The 20,941-nt window shown below is 46.7% G+C and overlaps 1 protein-coding gene across 5 annotated transcripts; it reads left to right on the top strand.

Annotated features, from left to right (window-relative positions):
* Window positions 1–4,960: 4,960 nt before the first annotated feature.
* Window positions 4,961–20,920, top strand: LOC105917129 (bromodomain-containing protein 3). Of its 5 annotated transcripts, none has more exons than XM_036144257.1 (12): window positions 4,961–5,091; window positions 9,865–10,146; window positions 10,230–10,341; window positions 11,122–11,259; window positions 11,740–11,884; window positions 11,970–12,139; window positions 12,223–12,621; window positions 16,132–16,260; window positions 16,347–16,529; window positions 16,700–16,926; window positions 17,005–17,303; window positions 18,956–20,920. In XM_036144257.1, the coding sequence occupies exons 2-12, from the start codon at window positions 10,055–10,057 to the stop codon at window positions 19,072–19,074; spliced, it is 2,013 nt and encodes a 670-aa protein (XP_036000150.1). In that variant the 5' UTR covers window positions 4,961–5,091; window positions 9,865–10,054; the 3' UTR covers window positions 19,075–20,920. The 5 variants fall into 5 exon arrangements, with proteins under 5 accessions (XP_036000150.1, XP_036000148.1, XP_036000149.1 ...); XM_036144255.1 differs by having other exon boundaries at window positions 16,347–16,553; XM_036144256.1 differs by having other exon boundaries at window positions 12,220–12,621.
* The last annotated feature ends 21 nt before the right edge of the window (window positions 20,921–20,941 follow it).

Below are 20,941 nucleotides of genomic sequence, written 5' to 3'. Positions count from 1 at the left end.
AACACGTCTGTGATCCGAAGTCTTTAGGGCACGGCATAAAACGACGATAATCTTTAGACAAAATAAAGCTTCACTTTTAGGAAAAACATCTCAGCAGAGATCAGAACCCTGAAGTGACTATCAGCCATTTGGATGAATTTAATGTCCTTAAATGAATAAACTTGTCACTTTTTCCCATTGAGTCAAGAATTTCAGTCATGAAGACAAAAAGTAAGTTTCTTTCTCATTATAATAGTTCTTATAATAAAGCAATAAAAGCAGAAACAAAGAAAAAAGATCCGACCTGATGCTCCAGCTCCCCAGAATTAAAGGCTGGAGGAAACAGATGAGTTTTTAAAGGAGATTTAAAACCAGCCAGAATCTCTATAAGGTCAACCTTATAGATACTGACAAACTGTCTCAAAATTTAGGAGCTACAGCTGAAAAGGTTTGGTCTTTACTCCCCAGTTTAGTCCTTGGGACATCCAAGAGGTTCTGGTCTTCAGATCTCGGTGTCGTAGGAGAACTGTGTTGCTGTAAAAGTTCGGTGAGGTAGGTTGGTGCAGCCAGTTCAGAGAGGATAAAATAGGGGTCACGTGTTCACGTCGTTTTTTTTTCCCAGTCAGCAAACCTGCAGCAGCGTTTTGGACGAGCTGAAGGCAACGGAGAAGTGTCCGGCTGAGCCACGACGGAGGAAGATGCACTGCTCCAGTCTGGTCATTTCAAGGGTAGTTTGCTGTTGACAGCTCTGAATTTTGTTAATCAACCTTAAATCATAAAAACTAACAAATTTAAAGATAAGTATCACAAATAAAACCCAAAATTTCTGACGGAGTCGCAACAAAATGAATCAAGAGGCCAAATGGCATCGTTACATCCTGTCATTTAAACACAGAACGTTCCGCCTCTTCCATGTTTTGACATGACTCTGCGGTTAAAAGCAGGTGATTAAGAAGCACCGTTTCAGGGCAGTGGAATGATTTAAAACCAGACTGAAATTTTTCATTTATCCCATGTAGCTGTAGTTGCTCCTGTAATTGGAGATAAACCACCTTCTCTTGTATTTTACATAAGAAAGGCAATTTAGACATCAATCTAAAGTTTGTCAGAATAAGATCTGAGCAGCACAGATCCCTCTGATTGTAAAAGTCATTTAATCTGTAAAAGGTGTGCAGATTAAAAGTGTTATGATTCTCAGATGCCATATTTTCATGGTTAGCAGTTTTATGACCTGTTAGTAATTTTAAGGGAAGCGTTTAGGAGAGCCTTTAAAGGCATACTATGCAACATTTTTCAGTTAATTAATGTGTTCCATACCGTTTTGGATGATTAAATGAGTCATTTCAGGTCGAACAAAGGTTTTCTCGGTCGCCCTGGTGGTCTGTGGGGGAAATACCGCACTTGCAATTGCAGGAGCCCTCGGCCCGCACTCACAGGCTCAGAAGTCTGGTGCATCGCGAGAGTCGGTCTTGCTTTACGGCGAGAACTCCATGTGTTTTTGCCCTGCTATTCACTATATGCACGCGCGAAAGCAACAACAAAGAACCGCGTGTTAACCTCAAATAAACATGCAAGCATATCGAGTTTTATTATTATTATTATTATTATTATTATTATTATTATTATTATTATTTATTTATTTATTTTATTTTATTTTTATTTTTTTAATGTTGGCGAGACGCTACCGCGGTGGCCTCGCCAAGATAGCGCTGCGGGAAGCTTGATGTTCATACTTTCACTGTGTTAGTCATTGTTTGTACTGCCGTTTTTTTTTACTTTTCGTTGCGTTCGCCTGTCTGCTAAGCTCAAAACAACCGCGCCTGGCTTGACGGAGAAACCAGAACAGCTGAGCATCTTTACGACAGTGCACTTTTACTTTCGCCCTCTGGGGGGAGCCTCGCTGGAAAATCAACCCCGGTTGCATAGTATACCTCTAAAGCTATAGTTAGCAATCCTGCTCAGAAACACTTTTTCTTATTCTGGGTAAAATTGTCCTTCCATCCTGAAAGTAGTCAATATATTATGTTGCAGCGGGTTGTTGAAGCCCGGAGGTTCTCCAAGCATTTATATGCAGAAAATAGTTGTATGTTGGTGCAGTAAACATACAGATATAATTTAATATAAAATTTGTTCTTATTGAGGATCATTTGTAGCATCTTTCAAATCCAATTATTTGAAGTCCGTGGTCACGTGGCCCTCCAATGGTCGTGCTGAAAAAAATGTGGCCCTCTTTATCATGGAAGTTGCCCATCCTTGCTCCAGAGGAAGCCATTTCTGGCTGCTTGTATCCAGGAGGAGTTCTTCTGATCATGACCCAGGTGAGGGTCAGAACATAGACCAACCGATAAAACAACAGCTTTACGTTTTGGCTCAGCTCTTTCTTCACCCCAACAGACCAGAGCAGTGTCTGCATCACTGCAGAAGAAGACCCAGTCCGTCTGTTCATCTCTTATTCCATCCTGCAGCTCCAGCGAAGGTGCGCTCTATTCCAATTTCATGTCCCCAACCTCCTCCGGGAAATGAGAGAAAAGTTCCCAGAGGTGTTAACTGAAGATCACTTGGACGGGTTCTTTGACCAGACATTCACCCTCACCACTGGTTTGGGTTTACTAGGCCTTCCCTGCCGCTGGATCCAACTCATTTCACGATCTGCTTAACATCTGCTCTCTCTCCAACAAGGCTCCAGTTATTTAGGGTCATATAAATGATCATCAATTAGATTTTCTCTGCTCGGTCAACACATGGCAGCGACCAGCTGAGTTTGCAGAGCTCAACCTCACCACTCCTCCTTTGTATACATTGGCCAAGCTCCTGCCTCCGAATGAGAAGGAGGTTGCGATACTATGCAACGAAAAGTACAAACAGTGAGTATCCTCTGTACCTGACTGTCAATTCAATTCAATTCAATTTTATTTATATAGCGCCAATTCATGAAACATGTCATCTCAAGGCACTTTACAAAGTCAAATTCAGTCATATTATACAGATTGGTCAAACATTTCCTATATAAGGGAACCAGTTGATTGCATCAAAGTCTCTTCAAGCAGCATTCACTCCTCCTGAAAGAGCGTAGAGCCACAGGGACAGTCGTCTGCATTGTCGATGGCTTTGCAGCAATCCCTCATATTGAGCATGCATGAAGCGACAGTGGAGAGGAAATCTCCCCTTTAACAGGAGGAGAACCTCCAGCAGAACCAGAACCAGGCTCAGTGAGAACGCTCATCTGCCTCCACCCACTGGGGCTTAGAGAAGACAGAGCAGAGACACAGAAAGCTCAGAAGCTCACATTGACCCAGGGGTACTTTCTATGGTAGATGGTAATAGCGGATGATCTGCCTCCCCTGATGATGTCACAGCTAACAGAACGTCAGACCAGGTGTACCTTCTTTGAAGAGAAAAATAAAAAAAGGTAAAAGCTGAAATAACAACAAACAATGCAGATTGGAGAGCAGTAGGAAAACTCAGCAGAGTGAGAGAAATAGACCCTGATGTCCTCCAGCAGCCTAAGCCTATAGCAGCGTAACTATAGAGGTAGCTCAGAGTAACATGAGCCACTCTGACTATAAGCTTTGTCACAAAGGAAAGTTTTCAGATTAGTCTTAAAAGTAGACAGGGGTGTCTGCCTCACGGACCAAACTGGGAGTTGGTTCCACAGGAGAGGAGCCCGATAGCGAAAGGATCTGCCTCCCATTCTACTTTTAGAGACTCTAGGAACCACCAGCAGACCTGCAGTCTGAGAGCGAAGTGCTCTGTTAGAAACATACGGGGTAATCAGAGCTCTTATATATGATGGAGCTTGATTATTAAGGGTTTTATACATTAGGAGAAGAATCTTTAAATTCTATTCCTTGATTTAACAGGAAGCCAATGAAGGGAAGCTAAAATTGGAGAAATATGATCCCTCTGGTTGATTTTCATCAGAACTCTTGCTGTAGCATTTTGGATCAGCTGAAGGCTTTGAACTGCATTTTGTGGACTTTCTGATAGTAAAGAATTACAATAGTCCAGCCTTGAAGTAACAAATGCATGGACTAGTTTTTCAGCATCACCCCTGGACAGAATGTTTCTAATGTTGGCGATTTTCCTGAGGTTAAAAAAGGAAACTCTGGAAACCTGTTTAATATGGGATTTAAATGACATGTCTTGGTCAAAAATAACACCAAGATTTTTTTTACTTTATTACCAGAGGCCAAGTTAATGCCATCCAGATTAAGTGATTGATTTAAAAGTTTATTTTTTGAGGACACTGGTTCAAAGATTACAACTTCGGTCTTGTCAGAATTTAAATGCAGGAAATTTAAAGTCATTCAGCTTTTGATGTCATCAAGACATGCCTGCAGTGGAAGAAATTGATTGGATTCATCAGGATTTATGGATAAATATAGCTGAGTGTCATCAGCATAACAGTGGAAATTAATCCCATGCTGTCTGATAATTTTGCCAATCGGAAGCATATATATAGTAAAGAGAATAACCTCAACTCAACTCAAATGTCATAAGTTCAAAACTCTCGCCATATTTGTTATCAGTGTTTTTCTGACGTAAATTCTAATGAGTTGGTCTTCCAAACACATAAATCTCACTGAGGTTGTAATAATCAGGTAAAAAGGTACGAAACTTTTTAATTAATTAATTTAATTATTATAATGCATATTATATTCTTTATTTATAAAGGAACATTTATTGTCTCTGATGTGTTGGATTGATTGAGTTAATCTAATCTTTTTGACGGAGATGCCTGGGCCCTCCAGTTGCATGCTGGGAAACGTAGTTTGGTTCTCGGCGCCTCTCTAGAACCCGTAGCATTAACCAGCTAATCACGGCAGCCCACTGACACCATAAGCCAACCACAGAACTTCAGGCAACTTACTGACCAATCACAACCATGGCAACAAATCATATGTGTGTCATACCTCGCAGCCAATCACAGCGTCTCTCCCGTTCGGCTGGCCAATCAGTTCACAACAACACGCATGATGCAGTTTGGCACAGCGCTTGCGCACAGTGTGGACAGCTGATAACTCATCTATTATGCTACCTGGCTGTTAAATAAAAATCCAGCTCCGACGCTTCTGGATCCGCCGCTGGACCACCGGAGCACCGAAATACAAAGTAAAGTGGGCAATGAGGGCGCCGGTGCCCGGGTTAGGGGGCGGGGGGAGCGGATGGTTCGGCCCGCGGCGTGTCGAAGGCTGCTGGCCGCTCGGCGCCTTCAGACAAAGCTCAGCGAGCAGCTAACATGCTAGCAGGCTAACTGCACGGAGCGGGAACATCCGCAAAGATTCGGGTACCGACCCAACAGCCTCGGTCACAAAGACCTCCTTGACCCACAACTCGTCCGTGTAGTTCCCCCCACGGTCGCTCCTTCCCCGTCCGCCCCCCGTGGAGCAGTCCGTAGCCCTCCGGTAAGGACCAGCGCTCGGTCTGCTAAGAGCAAGCCGTTAGCCGAGGCTTGCCCGCCATCTTTTCTAGCTCGGTAGGTGGATGTTTCGGTCCAGAGAACGAGCGGAACCGCGTCCCTGCTGCGGCCACGGCCGACCCAGAGGCTGTCCCCGCGGAACAGCAGCGGGTCCGGGGGAAGCGGGGCGAGTGGAGCCGCTGTTGGGCGGCGTATGCGGGGCAGAGCGCTGCTAGCCGCTAGCTCCAGCGTTAGCCCGTAATGGCAGAAGCGTGCAGGCAGCTGGACTCCCCGGGACCAGCCCGGTTCGGTACTGGGCAGCCCGGTTCTTGGTTAGTTCGGTACCCGGTGACCCGGTACCACTCTGGGTTGTTACCTGGCGGGCAGACGGGATTCTGTCTTTTTCTTATTATGACAATTTTTTTTTGCTTTTGGGAGGTTCTGATTCAGTTGCAGGTTTGGACTGGGCTCGGTTTCGGTTCTGGAAGGTGCTGTTTATAGCTGGAGGCTGCAGGAGGGAATGGACTCATCTCACGGTTCCGAACCTTGGAAACTGGACTTTTCTGTAAAATTCAGGCCCGGAAAAATAGAGGAAGGTTTGTGTACAAATCTGAATGTTCTGGTGACCCGGTCAGACAGATGTTCTGGTGGCCCGGTCAGACAGATGTTCTGGTGACCCGGTCAGACAGATGTTCTGGTGACCCGGCGGGCAAATGTTCTGGTGGCCCGGTCAGACAGATGTTCTGGTGACCCGGCAGGCAAATGTTCTGGTGACCCGGCGGGCAAATGTTCTGGTGACCCGGCAGGCAGATGTTCTGGTGACCCGGTCAGAAAGATGTTCTGGTGACCCGGTCAGAAAGATGTTCTGGTGACCCGGTCAGAAAGATGTTCTGGTGACCCGGTCAGAATGATGTTCTGGTGTAATGAAACTAGAGCGGTGTCATGTTGTGTGTTTAAGACGTTAAACCCAGATGAACGTGCGGTTCTGATGGTACCAGGTTCTGGACTGCTCTGAACCGATTAAATCTTTAATCTTTACATTTGTGTCAAATGAACTGGAAGTCTGGAGTCATGAAACGGGTCGGACCTCAGAGCTTACGTAGAACATCAGGACAAGTCCTACAGAAATATGGGGTTCTGGTCAGATCCGTCGGGTTCTGGACCGGAACAGGCGGAGGCGGGTCCTCCTGATGGACGTTCCTCTCCGTTCCGTTGCTGCACGTTTTTTTTTGGAGGTCCAGTTAAATTGTGTCTGCGGTTCTGAACTTGCTGGTCCAGTTACTGTTGCGTGTTCTGGGACGAGTCCGACTGGTGGATGTTCTGTTGGCGCTGAGCTGAGGGGACACCTGGCGCCGGGTCGCCCGGTTTTCCCATGATCCTCTCTGGTCCAGAATAAACGCAGCTCCGTGAATCTGGATGACCCGGTTCTTCCTTTCAGAACTTTGGCTCCGGGCCCAGAACCTGCATCAGAACTGGCACTTTAGAAGAGTTTGGTTCTGGTTCTGGTGATGTCTTTGCTGTTTTTTAATTTGCACAACAGAAAGTTTGACTAAAATATTACATGGTTCTTTATTATTCTTCAATTTTTAACACTTCAGTTCTATCTAAATAAGCCTTATTATATAATTTTCTATTGATATTTATCTAATTATCTACTAATGATTATCTTTTATCTATTAATAATTATGTATTATTTATCTATTGATAATTATCTATTAATATATATTAATATTAATAAATATTTATCTATTGATAATTATCTATTATGTATTTGTTGATAATTATTGATAATTATCTGTTAATATTTATCTATTGATAATTATTGATATATAATTATCTATTAATCTATTAATATTTATTTATTTGTCTATTGATATTTATCTATTAATTATCTATCTATAGATAATTATTAAGAATTATCTATTAATATTTATCTATATATTTATCTATAGATAATTATTAATAATTATCCATTAATATTATCTATTGATATTTATCTATAGATACTTATCTATTGATAATATAATATTTATCTATTGATAATTATCTATTACTTATCCATTAATATTTATCTATTGATATTTATCTATAGATAATTATCTATTAATAATTTGCAGCAAACTGGACCACCTGTAGGACCGTCTCCACCGGTTCTGTTGGACCTGCTTTAACGGGCTCTGCTGCTTCACACTCCATGTGTTCAGGTTCTGCTCAGAGGACGGCCCGTTCTCCTTGGGCTGGGAAATTATTTTAATTCTTCTGAGAAGAAGAAACTTTATTTATAAAACTGTTCAGATAAAATCACAATCAGAAACAATTTAAATTATTGTAACGTAACTAAAAGGCAATAAAAGCCGAAGCAACACAGACCTGTAGAGGTGCATGTCTGGAGAAGAAGTCTATTTAAATAAAGATTTGAGCTGTTTTAATAGATATAAAGCAGTTTTATTAATGAGCTGAACCCTGAGGGCCGGGAACGGCGTATAAAGCAGCTGTGATGCTAAAACTCCTGAACGCTACGGTAATTATTAATCTAATAAACGCTAAATCAAATGATGGAGTGCTATAAAATCAGCAAAGCCTAAACTGCAAATATTGGTGCAAACAGAATAAACCTTCAAAAGATAAACCTGCAAATAAAGATGCAATAAATACATCAATATATACAATAAGTTATTAAATTAGGGCAGTAAAATAATATCCTAGTAAAGCAGATCCTCCAGGTTTCATGTTTTCAGAGCCTTGTGAATCTGCCTGCTAGCCGCCTGAAGCGCTGCGGCGCCCCCTACAGGACCGGAGTGGAAGGACGTGTTTTATTCTCGTTGAATGCTGGAGGGTTTCAGCTTTAGTAAAAAATATTAAATGTTCTGATGCAGCCATTCTGGGCCTCGGAAGGCTTTTAAAGTCCCGTTTTACTGCAAAGTTTTTGTGTTTCCAGCTGAACTGAAGCTGAAACGTCAAACGGCAGCAGGAAGCTTCCCGCTGGTGTAATAAGCATGACGCTGTTCTACGCCGTGCCGGGTTCGGCTAGACGGCGCTGGAGCGTCCCGTCTGATGGACTGAATGTTAATAATAACGCTAGAAGCGGTTTGCTGAATGTTGCAGCCATTGGCAGCCATCTTGGACCTTCCAGCTGTGACTGTCACTACCCGATCCGTACCGGTAGCACGATCCGTACCATCAGCTCATTTGCGCACGCGCGAACAGAATAACTTCCGGGTTGTCAAAAAAATTATGTAATTACGGTACTGAAAATACTTATTTCTATACTTAAATCATTAAAGAATGCTAAACTATATTGTATAGAAAATATTTAAGATTTTTCTGGAAGAAATTGATGCGGTTTACATTCTCCATTGTATTACTTGACATCATCATCGGATATGCTCAGAAGTCATTGCATAACATTTTGTCTGAATGTACTCTATTAGTTTTATTATTTGTTCAAACAGGACTGGGAAAAATATCTTCATCCTTAATTATAAGGTCAATTTTGTTATACAAATAATCTTGTACTAAAAATTATTTTTATTAGAAAGTTAAAACTATCGATTAAGAGTTTGGCGCCCTCTGGTGTACAAATCATGAACAAGAGAAAACCCCGTCATAAAATTACCTGCATTATTTATATTTGTACAAAAAACTAACAGGGAGTAGAACAAAAAACACATAACAAAGCCAAGGCATACTTTTTTAAATGCATTTATTAAGTACAAAATACACAAATACATATTCAAATCAAATAAATGATAAAAAAAACTGAAGAATATTCGAAATAAAATACGTTTCTATACTCCTAAATGTGTTTATAGCTCGGGTTTTTTATGTACTTTAAGAAATGGTGTATATATTCTGATTTCCCTAACCACCACTGGGAAATATTTTTGCTATTAAAAGAACTAAAAATAAATAAAATAAAAAAAATATATATATTTCTGTATTTATTTGTAAAATATGCAATATTTACGCAAATACAAAGGTATACATAAAGAAACCCCCGCCTCGAAAAAATACAAAAGAATAAAAAAGTAAGAAAAACGAAATATTGTCTACCGGAAGTTAGTCTGTTCGCGCGTGCGCAAATGAGCTGATGGTAGATCGGGTAGTGACAGAGACTCTGACCTGGAGGCTTTATGAGCGAAAGCTGCTTGGAAACCATGTTTCTTGAACTCGTGATTATAAGTGCAATTAATCTTAGCTTCTCCTAGAGAAGCTGCCAGCTGGTTAAAGCAGCCGTCTGCGTGTGAGACGCTGCAGAGGACGACGGCTGGTGCTGGAGGGTCCAGTCGGTCCAGCTTCCTGGTTCCGGTCCTACTCACTGACCCCCCCCCCCCCCCCCCTTGTTGTCCCAAACTGAGCTCCTACAGCAGATACTCGTGTGCCGATCGTCCAGTTTAGTGTCAGGTTTCTGTGACGAGGTGAAAGTGAGGATGGGTGTTGATGATGTCATCAGGGGGCGGAGCTAACAGCCTGTGTGTGTGTTGCAGGTCGTGCAATGGGAGTTGGTCTCCTCGGGGGATCCTCTGAGCTGAACCACCAACACCTGCAGCTCCTGAACTGATCACACCTGAGCGGCCCTCCCCCCCCTCCCCCCCACACACACCTGAGGAGCCACGTTTCTCACCTTCAGGTCAGGCGCTGCAGTCCCGCGGGACATTGCCGCGTCCCTCGTCCACCATGTCGGACGCCCCCGAGGCTGCGCCCGCCAGCCCCCCCACCATCACCAACCCGCCCCCCCCTGAGGTGTCCAACCCCAACAAGCCTGGCAGGTAGGAGAGGCGTGGACAGCGGGGCGGCTCACCTGTGTGTGTGTGTGGCGCGGCGTGACCGCTGGCTGTGTGTGTGTTTACAGGAAGACCAACCAGCTGCAGTACATGCAGAACGTGGTGGTGAAGACGCTGTGGAAGCATCAGTTCGCCTGGCCCTTCTACCAGCCAGTCGACGCCATCAAGCTGTGTCTTTGGGTAGGTGTGCGTGGGCGCCGCTGGCCCCCGCTAGGGCTGAACAATTAATCGCGTTTTCAATATAATCGTGATTTAAAATAACGCAATTTCCAAATCGCAGAGTCTGCAATTTTTGGCTATGTAACAATTAGTGAATTAGACGCGTCCATTAGGTGTCAGTAAAATGTTTAAAGTGGGTTTGCCTCCACATGGAAGGGAAGACAGTTGCAGCAGTGAGATAATCTAATTTTATTACTTGTTTTAGAGTTTATATAATCATACATAGCATTAAGTACAGGTCAATCAGTTTAATACATAGACTTGCTTGTTGGTTGGACTTTATGTTCAACAAGGATTGATGTCCAATTAAATTAAAAGCTGTTCTCTTGAAGAATATTCTGATCAATAGAAACATTAAAAGTTCATGTTTAAAATAGTCCTTGTTTACAAACGTCTTTATTTAGAGGCCATTTTTGTTGCTTGTAGTTAACGCAGAGAAAAGCCAAAATTGCAATTTTGATTGAAATATATTGTAGGCAGAACGCAATAATTTCTGCTCTGAGTTTAGATGCTGCGGGTCTTTTAGCAACTAATCCACATGGCGAGGAAACAAATTGATTTGTTGTTTGTATATATTTTAAAACACATGATAAATTAAACTGGAAAAAAAATCGCATGAAATCACTATATTAAGAAAAAAAAATTGCAATTAGATTATTTTACAAAATCGTTCAGCCCTGGTCCCCGCTACACACGGCTGGCCCGCCCTGACCTCACCCCTCTCTCTCTCTCTGTCTGCAGGACTACCACAAGGTGATCAAGAACCCCATGGACATGGGAACCATCAAGAAACGGCTGGAGAACAACTATTACTGGAGCGCCAGCGAGGCCATGCAGGACTTCAACACCATGTTTACCAACTGTTACATCTACAACAAGGTAGGCACGAACACACACACACCGCCCCCGCTGGGTTCCTGGCCCCCGCTGGGTTCCAGGCCCACGCTGGGTTCCGGTTGCCCCCGCTGGGTTCCTGGCCCCCGCTGGGTCCCGGCTGCCCCCGCTGGGTTCCTGGCCCCCACTGGGTCCCGGTTGCCCCCGCTGGGTCCCGGCTGCCCCCGCTGGGTTCCTGGCCCCCACTGGGTCCCGGTTGCCCCCGCTGGGTCCCGGTTGCCCCCGCTGGGTTCCGGTTGCCCCCGCTGGGTCCCGGTTGCCCCCGCTGGGTTCCGGTTGCCCCCGCTGGGTCCCGGTTGCCCCCGCTGGGTTCCGGTTGCCCCCGCTGGGTCCCGGCTGCCCCCGCTGGGTTCCGGGCCCCCACTGGGTCCCGGTTGCCCCAGCTGGGTTCCGGGCCCCCGCTGGCCCCCAGGACCCCCTGCTGGGTTCCTGCCCCCCTCGTACTAAACCACGGTGTGTTTGCAGCCGACGGACGACATCGTTCTCATGGCTCAGGCTCTGGAGAAGATCTTCCTGCAGAAAGTTGCCCAGATGCCGCAGGAGGAAGTCGCTCTGCTGCCGCCGGCCCCCAAAGGGAAGAACAAGAGCAAGCAGCCGGCCGCCACCACAGGTGAGGCTGTCTCACCTGTCCTGCAGAGCGTGCTGCAGAGCGCCCGCCGCCCTTCGTCTCTAACCAGCCTCCTCCTCTTCCACAGTGAGCCAGCAGGCGGAGTCTTCGGCCTCGCCCCCGGCCTCCTACCCCTCCCCCTCGCCGTCTCAGACGCCCGTCATCTCCACCACGCCCACACCTGTGCCCGCCACGCCGCCGGTGTCCGCCCCGCAGCCGCCGGCGGCCATGATGCCGTCGGCGCAGCCCGTGGTCAAGGTAAGCGCGTCGCTTGGCGCCGGCGAACGGGCCCGCCCTCTGCCGGCCGTGTGTCCTGACGCAGGTGTGTGTGTGTCCAGCAGAAAAAGGGCGTGAAGAGGAAAGCTGACACCACCACTCCCACCACGTCCGCCATCTCCGCCGGCCGCGCCGACTCCCCGTCCGCTCCGGACGCCAAGCCGGCCAAGCTGGCCTCGTCTCGCAGAGAAGCCGCCGCCCGTCCCGCCAAGGCCCGGCGTGAGACGGTGGAGGAGGTGGCGGGAGGCGACGTGGCCGTAGGCGCGGTGGGGGCCGGCGTCAGGAAGGGCGGCGGCAAGCTGGGCGAGCAGATGAAGCACTGCGACGCCATCCTGAAGGAGATGCTGTCGAAGAAGCACGCCGCCTACGCCTGGCCCTTCTACAAGCCCGTGGACGCCGAGGCGCTGGAGCTGCACGACTACCACGACATCATCAAGCACCCCATGGACCTGAGCACCGTGCGGGTAAGGGGGGGGGGGAGGGGTAAACGTAACGCTGCTCAGCTTCCCTCTCTGATCAGATCCTTCCAGGAGGATGTAGTCCGGTTAGTCTGATGCTACAGATTCATTACTCAGAGACGCTCTTTGTGTCTAAATCCATATGAGAACTTCCCTCAGTGAGGAAGTTCTCCATCAGCGCGTTCCACCTTAGATTAGTGGTGAAGAACATCTGATCTAAAGTTATCAGGAAGGCAAAAATAAAACCATAGGGATGCACAATTATTGATGATTCAGCAGATTCTGATGAACATTCAAAACAAGATGGCCGCCCTGTAAACAATGAGGACTTAACTAAATGCTGCTGGACAACTTCAGCACAGCTTGTGTAATTGCAGACTAAATGAGTAAAGTTTGTTAATGTCTTCATGGACTTCCTAAGAGAATGCTGGTTAAAGTTAAATCGACCAAAACGCTTTCTGCTTAAAACGTCGTCCTCATGGACCCGCTGACAGGTTCTGTCCCAGCTGACAGAACGCAGCAGTGAAGCAGAGCAACGCAGGAACCCGGACAGCCTGCAGCTAAGAGGAACGGCTGGTTCTGTGAGCAGCGCTGTGGGTCTGAGGCTCCGCCTGCGGAGGACGGCGCCGCAACTGTTCTCAGGAACCAGCCTGAGGTCATTAGATCCATAGAGATCTATGAGGAAGACCCAGATGGTGGCCCACAGTTCCACTGTTGGTTCCTGGGCCTGCAAAAGGGATGATGATGATGATGATAATAGCTAATAGTAATAATAATAGCTAATAATCATAATAATAATAATAGATGATGATGATAGATGATGATAATAATAATAATAATAATAATATAATAGCTTATGCTGATAATAATAATATAATAATAGCTGATGATAATAATAATAATAGATGATGATGATTGATGATGATAATAATAATAGCTGAAGATAATAATAGCTGATAATAATAGATGATGATAGATGATAATAATAATAATAATAATAGATGATGATGATAATAATAATATAATAGCTTATGATGATAATAATAGATGATGATAATAATGATGTGTAGTAATAATAGTAATAATAATAGATAATAAAAAAATAGCTGATAATAATGATAGGTAATAATGATAATACTACTAATAATAATAATAATTCTATCTAATAATAATAATAATCACAGACAGTCGTTTTCTAGTCACCCCTGCGAGGCATACAGGAAGCTGTGACATCACCACGCGCTCCAGGACCAATGAGGAGCCTGGGAAGCGGTTTGGAGGAGAGCAGCAGAACGTCTCTGGGTTCTCCTCCAGCAGATGGTGGAGATGTGGATGAGGTTGACCTTCATTAGGTCAGCTGAGCTGCTAGAGCAGCAGATCAGACCAGGGGGGAACGTCTGACCAGTCCAAACTACACTTTTACTTTACATTAAAGTTTTACCAGTAAAAGCTGCCGGTTACTTTGCTGTTTTACCCAATATTTAGTTGTTTATTGTGTCAAATAGCATTTTTGTTTTTTGTATTTTGTTGCATCGTCAGAATCCAGAGAAGCCATCCTAACTCAGACCAACAGAAGCCGTCATGGAGCCGTCCTGCTATTTAGGCAGCTAGCGTTAGCCTCTGCTGTCTGGAGGGGTTACTGCGTCACGCCTGCAGCTCCAGGAGCTTTGCTAACATTCTCCACCATCCGTAGCGTTAGCTTAGCATGTAGGAAGGTTCCTCTGAGCCACTCTTGTGTGTTCGTCTTGTGGAGAACGAGGCTGAACACAACATGCTAGCAGAGTGTTAGTTTCCCGCCGCAGATCATCGTTGAGCTGCGCGTCTGCAGAGTCTCCCGTGTGAACGGGTGCGTTTATATCGATTTAGACACAGAGGACCTTTAAAAGATTAATTGTTCTGTATGAAACGTATGGAAATCCACCAGGATCCACCTCTGCTGCTGCCGTTCTGTCACTTTATGCGACGTCTAGAAGAGCCCAAGATCATTTCACCTCGAGATCCCACATTTCTAACCTGACTCCGCCAGATAGATTTGCTCCGCATATCCATCTGGAAACCTTCCGTTGAAGTAATTTTGGGAAGGGGCGAAAATACTGGTTAGCTGATTGGCCTATGTTGGTGATAGACGGGCCAAATAAACCAATCAGATCAACGAAGCATATGACGTACTAACAACAACGACGAAAACACAACCACAAGCTCTTGCTGAAACCAGTCAGGAGAAGAGCAAAAACATCTTTTCCTCTGAGAAAAGCCTCCAGAGCAGTGTTTTGCTCTTCTTTCAGCAAAGAAATACTCTGTAATTCCGATAAAACTTGCTCGATAGCCACGCTAACGCTAGTTTCATCGGCTGAAGCCGCCATGTTCTTTAGACTGAACTGTCGCGCTTCTCGTTGCGTCACACCTCAACCCGCCTCAAAGCCAACGCTGATTGGACGTTCGTTTGGTGAACGGCTCCAAATTTTCTTTAACAGAAAGTAGCCAGACTGATCTGTGAGTGAAACCTTGAAAGCTCGCGAGATCAGGATGGTCTCACGAGGCTACCGAAATCAGGAATCGATACCAGAACTCAGTGGGACCTATTCTCAGTGCTTTTGTGGGTTTATATTAGTGTTGCACCGATACCAGTATGGGACGGGGCCGCGATCCAGCACTAAAATGACCCGGTTCTGACGGCACGGGAGGAACAAACATTAAAATACCATTTTGATGTTTGTATGTCACTTGAATGCAGCCTTCTCTCTCCCCGACTAGTATTATACATGTTATATAAGTTCATGAAAGTTGCACTATTTTGGCATTTGAGAGCCAAAACTCAGGGTTTAAAAGAGATTTTTCAATTATCAATGTAATTTTACTGTCTTACTGTTGCACTACTATTATACATGTTATAATTTCACGAATGTTGCACTATTTTGGCCTTTGAGAGCCAAAAGTTTATTCAACTATTGTCACCCATTCCAGGTAGGCAATAAAAAGTTCTACTACCCTAAGTAGTATGCAGTTCTTCATATTTCAAACAGATGGTATCGGTCAATACTGCACAGCCAGGTGTTGGGACCATTGGCGCAACACCAGTTTATATAGTAATAAATGTTAGTCCTGTTCACCGCCTCGTTAGTATAAAACGCTGCAGCTCGTTTGCTGGCTGCTATGACACCAAATGAGCAGATTACCAGTTTTTCATTTGCTTCCCGCCTACCCATCCCATCATGTTCCTGCTCTGAGAACAACGCTGAGGTCCGCGGCCCGAGGAAAACGCCTCCTCCCCGGGTCTGAGCTCATTCTGGAGGAGACAACCCGCCTGCTAACCTTAAATCTCTGGAGCATTTTCAATCGCTCTTAAAAAATTTTTTTTTTTTTTTTTATGCAAAGTAGCCAGACTGATCTGTGAGTGAAACCTTGAAAGCTCACGAGATCAGGATGGTCTCACGAGGCTACCACATTTCTGCTTCTCACCTGTTCCGGTTTCACCCTGAGTGTCCTTAACGACACGATGCGTTTGTGTGCCTTCAGAAAAAAATGGATAAAGGCGAGTACAGCGACCCGCAGAGCTTCGCCACCGACGTCAGGTTAATGTTCTCCAACTGCTACAAGTACAACCCTCCGGACCACGAGGTGGTGGCCATGGCCCGCAAACTGCAGGTACGCCTCGGCGGCAACGGCGGTGGCGCCCTCACCTGGCCGGTGGCTGCAGGTGGTAACCTGTGTGTGTCTGTGTGTGTGCTCAGGACGTGTTTGAGATGCGTTTCGCTAAGATCCCAGACGAGGGCCTGGAGGTCTCTGTCCCTTCCACCACCCCAGTGGTCAGCAAAAGCACCGCCTCCTCCGACAGCAGCAACAACTCCTCCTCCGACGAATCATCCGACTCCGAGGAGGAGCGGGCCACGCGGTTGGCTGAGCTACAGGAGCAGGTTGGTGCTGCCGACCAATCACAGGTCAAGAACATTCTGGTTTTCTCCTTCATTTGTCTGAATCATGATGATAGTGTGTAGACGTACATTTCGATGCTAGCTGAGCAGTTAAAGGCCCGGCCAGGTGTGAGCGGGCGCCGCAGGTGTTGATTATCAGTGTATCCCTTCAGCTGAAGGCTGTGCACGAGCAGCTGGCCGTCCTGTCGCAGGCGCCCGTCAGCAAGCCAAAGAAGAAGAAAGAGAAGAAGGACAAAGAGAAAAAGAAGGACAAGGACAAAGGGAACAAAGCCAAGATAGAAGAAGACAAGAAGCCCAAGACCAGCGCCCAGCAACCCAAGCCAGCCAATCAGAAGAAGGCGCCGGCCAGGAAAGCCAACAGCACGGTGACGGCCACCAGGTACGAGCTCGCCGGCCCGTCGCCCGTCCGCGCCGACCGCGGTTTTCTGGACCAATCGGAGCCGCTCTCTGTTTCCAGGCAACCGAAGAAGGCCAGCAAGACGTCGGGCGGCGGCTCGGCCAACGGCGACGACGGCGAGGAGTCGTCTCTGCCGATGTCGTACGACGAGAAGCGGCAGCTGAGCCTGGACATCAACCGGCTGCCGGGGGAGAAGCTGGGCCGCGTCGTCCACATCATCCAGTCCAGGGAGCCGTCGCTGAGGGACTCCAACCCCGACGAGATCGAGATCGACTTCGAGACGCTCAAGCCCTCCACGCTGCGCGAGCTGGAGCGCTACGTCAAGTCCTGCCTGCAGAAGAAGCAGAAGAAGCTGCTGCGTGAGTACCTGCGGCTGATTGGCTGCTGCCTGTTTTCCTCCATGCCTGAAGCTGGCGCTGCCGAGGCGGGTTATGGCAATACCTTTTAACATTTAATCACTAGACTAGATATTAATTAATGGGCGACGCACTTATACCGTGGCCATATACGAAATAAATAAATATTAAATCAATTATTAATACGCTAATGTTGTCTTCACAGTTGGAAGTGAACGTTTTTCCACAAGAAGCGGCTGAGAGAACTATTTAATGTCTTCTTCTTCTAGGTGTCCTATGTAACTTTTTAACGGACACCCAGCAGCCAATCAGAAACAAGTAGACGGCAACTTTAGCTCCTTTAAACGCCTCCGCCATGTAATCCTGAGCAGAATCAGTGACCAATACAACTTGGTTCTGTCCACATAGTCAGGTCGGTCCAGGTTCTGCTGTGTGCCACTCGCTGAGGAACGGCGGGCCGCAGACAAACATTAGCACCCCAACCCGGACGTCCAGCTCAACAGAACCGAGTTGGGTCTGATCCTGGGCTGGACCGGCTGGAGTAACGCAGTCCAGCGAGTCAGAACCTCATCGTTTGGGCCGCTGACTCAGCGATGCCTGAAGCTGGTGCTGCCAAGGCGGTTTATGGCAATACCTTTTAACATTTAATCGCTAGACTACATATTAATTAATGGACGACGCACTTATACTGTGGCCACTTATAAAATAAATATTAAATCAATTATTGATACGCTAATGTTGTCTTCACAGTTAGAAGTAAAAATTTTTCACAAGAAGCAGCTGAGAGAACAATTTAATGTCAAGGTAGCCAGCGCAATAATTTTGGACCAATCAGGCTGTTTGACCAGAATTTTTTTTCTAGGTGTCCTATATTTAACTTTTTAACGGACACCCAACAGCCGATCAGAAACAAGTATTTACCCAGACCTGGTCAAACTCTTATTCAAAATATCTAATTAGATTTCACCACGGCAAAACTGTAATTACAAATAAAATTACAGTTTTAACTATTGTGCTGTTCATGGTTCGTTTGGCATCAAAAATTAGTTTTGACTTGTCAGAATGACATTTAAAATCAAAATTTATCCTAGTCACAGTCCGACGAGTCAAAATGACGTTAAAGATGCCTATAATGGTGGATCGTCAAACTTACTGATTAAATGTTAAAACGTCTTGCCATATAACCAGCAGCAGAGCTACTGACTTCAGTTTCTCTAAACTGTCAAAAAAAACCTTTGATCCAATAGCAACACGGATTCTAAATTCAATGCAAGGCCACCGTTTAACCCTAGGTGGCGCCACAATGACGATTTTAGACAGAAAAGCAGGATTTTGACAAATATTAATTAATTTAAAAACCTGTCAAAATGACGAGCAGGAAGTGTGAGAACCATGTCTACCAGGAGGCATCTCCTTGTAATTGGAAGATGTTCTAGTGGTGAGCATGAGTTTAGTCCGTTTACATGTTGAATGTTAATCTGCGGTGATTTAACGTCTAAACGTCACATTTAAGGCTTTAACTGGAGCCATCTGGACCGGAAGCAGAGGAAAAGGAGAACTTCAGCGCCTCGGTTCTCCTGAGCTGCTCCTCCACCAGCAGGTCACATGATCCTTCGTCGTTAACCCTCCTCCTCTCCTCTTCTCTTCTCTTTCAGAAAAGGCAGCTGGAGGCGGGGCCTCAGGGGGCGGGGCCAGTCGCTTGAGTGGCAGCTCCTCTTCCTCCTCTGACGACAGCTCCTCGACAGGAACCTCCTCTTCCTCCGACACAGACTGAAAGCGCACGGTTGAGCATCGCCGGATGCAGACAGACAGACAGGACTGCTCTCACACTCACACACACAGACTGACCTGCAGACCGGATGTACATAGGCTGACCTGCTTTAGCTCCCTAGTCTTCCTCTTCCTCTGTTCCTGGACACGCGCCGAGGAAGAGGAGGCCGACGTCTGTCCGTCTGAGGACGTCCGAGCTTCGCTGCCGGAGGAGAACCTCTCCTCCTCTTCCTCGCGGACGGCCCGGCGGCGAGCCCTGACCTCTGAACACATTCCAGAATCATCCTCGGAGCATCATGGGAGGACGAGCAGCTGGACGGGAAGAACCCGCTGGTTCTGTGGTCCCGAGGAAGAGGAGGAGGAGGAGGAAGAGGAGGAGCTCGGCGCGGAGCTGTTGCAGAGGGACGATCCCATTGGCTGCCTCGGTTTGATGTCACAACTTGTAGAAGACAAATCAGCGACGGGTTGAGAAGCGCAGCAGAACCGTGGTTCTGGCGGTCCAGCAGGCGGCGCTGTGGGACGGGGAGGTGGAGCTTGTCTCTCTGCAACACGTTCCTTTTTATTCCTGAAACTTTTTAAGGTTCTCCAGAACAGAACCAGGATCCAGTTTGTCTTCTGCCCTCTTGCGGGGGCCTGCGACCAGAACCCCGCCCCGCCCCCCCCCCGTGGTCAGTTTCCGGGTCGCGGTACCAGGCGGCGCCGAGACAAACTGCCTCCTAACACTACATTTCCTTTTCTCTGCTGTTTGAGTTTGCGGGTCGTGTGCTGAACTCGTTTGTGTCTTCTGAAGTTCTCCATATAAAGATGTTTGTCCCGCGGTTCTGTCCGAACTCTGATCCCGCCCCCCCTCCCCCGCCCGCCGCCCACCCTGAGGGGAGCAGGAGACCCGGCCCGACAGGGGTTTCCAGAGGCTGAAGCCACAGAGGTTCTGTTGGGTTCTGCTCCCGCCTGAGGAGGTTTTTAGTGTTTTTTAAAGCAGGAAGTGCTCAGAATGAGGAGACGGATCCGACGGGAGACTCCGGTACCACCAAGATCAGCGGGTTCTGTGCTGGTTCTGGTGTCTGCAGCTGCTCTGGGGGAAACGGACCGTCTGTGGTTCTGATCTGTAATTGGTTTTGGTCCCGGCTCACAGGTAGAGAGGTGTGGGCCTACCTGCTCTTGGATCAGAACCTTGTTTGGTCTGAGGAAGAATCGGCGCCACCTGCTGGAACCGGGACAGAACCGGGCCGGCGTTCCTCTGGGGTTTTTGCCTTTCAGGCGTCTAATCTTAACGGCAGTCTCTGATTGGCCGAAGCCGAGGCCCGCCCGCCCCCGTTAACCGATGAACAGCGTATCTGCCGCCCTGTGGCGCCCCCTGGAGGTCATCTGTGTACAGACAGTTCAGTTGAACTCTTCCTCTTTGAATTTAAGTGTTTTTATTCATTTGTACTTTTTTAAAAAATATTGAACCAAAGTTCACAGCCTTCCTGGGCGTGTGGGGTCGCCACGGATCAGCAGCGGCTCCCCTCGGCGTGACGGACGGCGCGTTGCCACAGTGACCCTTCCTGTTTGGCTTTAGTTGATGGTGGAGCTTTGATGCTGATAGTTAATTTTTGTATTTTATAAGAAAAGGATAAAAGTGATTTTATGTATCTGCATGCACTCCGGCCGTACGTTCTTTCTTCTGTATGTTTGAGCACTGTATAGTAGCTGTAAGTAGCTGTGTGATAGATGGAGCTCCGCTCGCTAGAGTCGAGACCAGCGCAGAGGACGAACCGACAACCATCAAGTGGATTATTTGATGTAATTACTCAAACAGGATCCTTATTTTCTGACTTCATTTGTTTTCATAAATAAACACATAAACTGACCGACAGACTCGACTCTGATTG

The sequence above is a fragment of the Fundulus heteroclitus genome, chromosome 12, assembly GCF_011125445.2.
Source record: "Fundulus heteroclitus isolate FHET01 chromosome 12, MU-UCD_Fhet_4.1, whole genome shotgun sequence".
In the NCBI taxonomy this organism is placed as follows: Eukaryota; Metazoa; Chordata; class Actinopteri; order Cyprinodontiformes; family Fundulidae; genus Fundulus; species Fundulus heteroclitus.
This window is presented reverse-complemented; position numbering and strand designations above follow the sequence as displayed.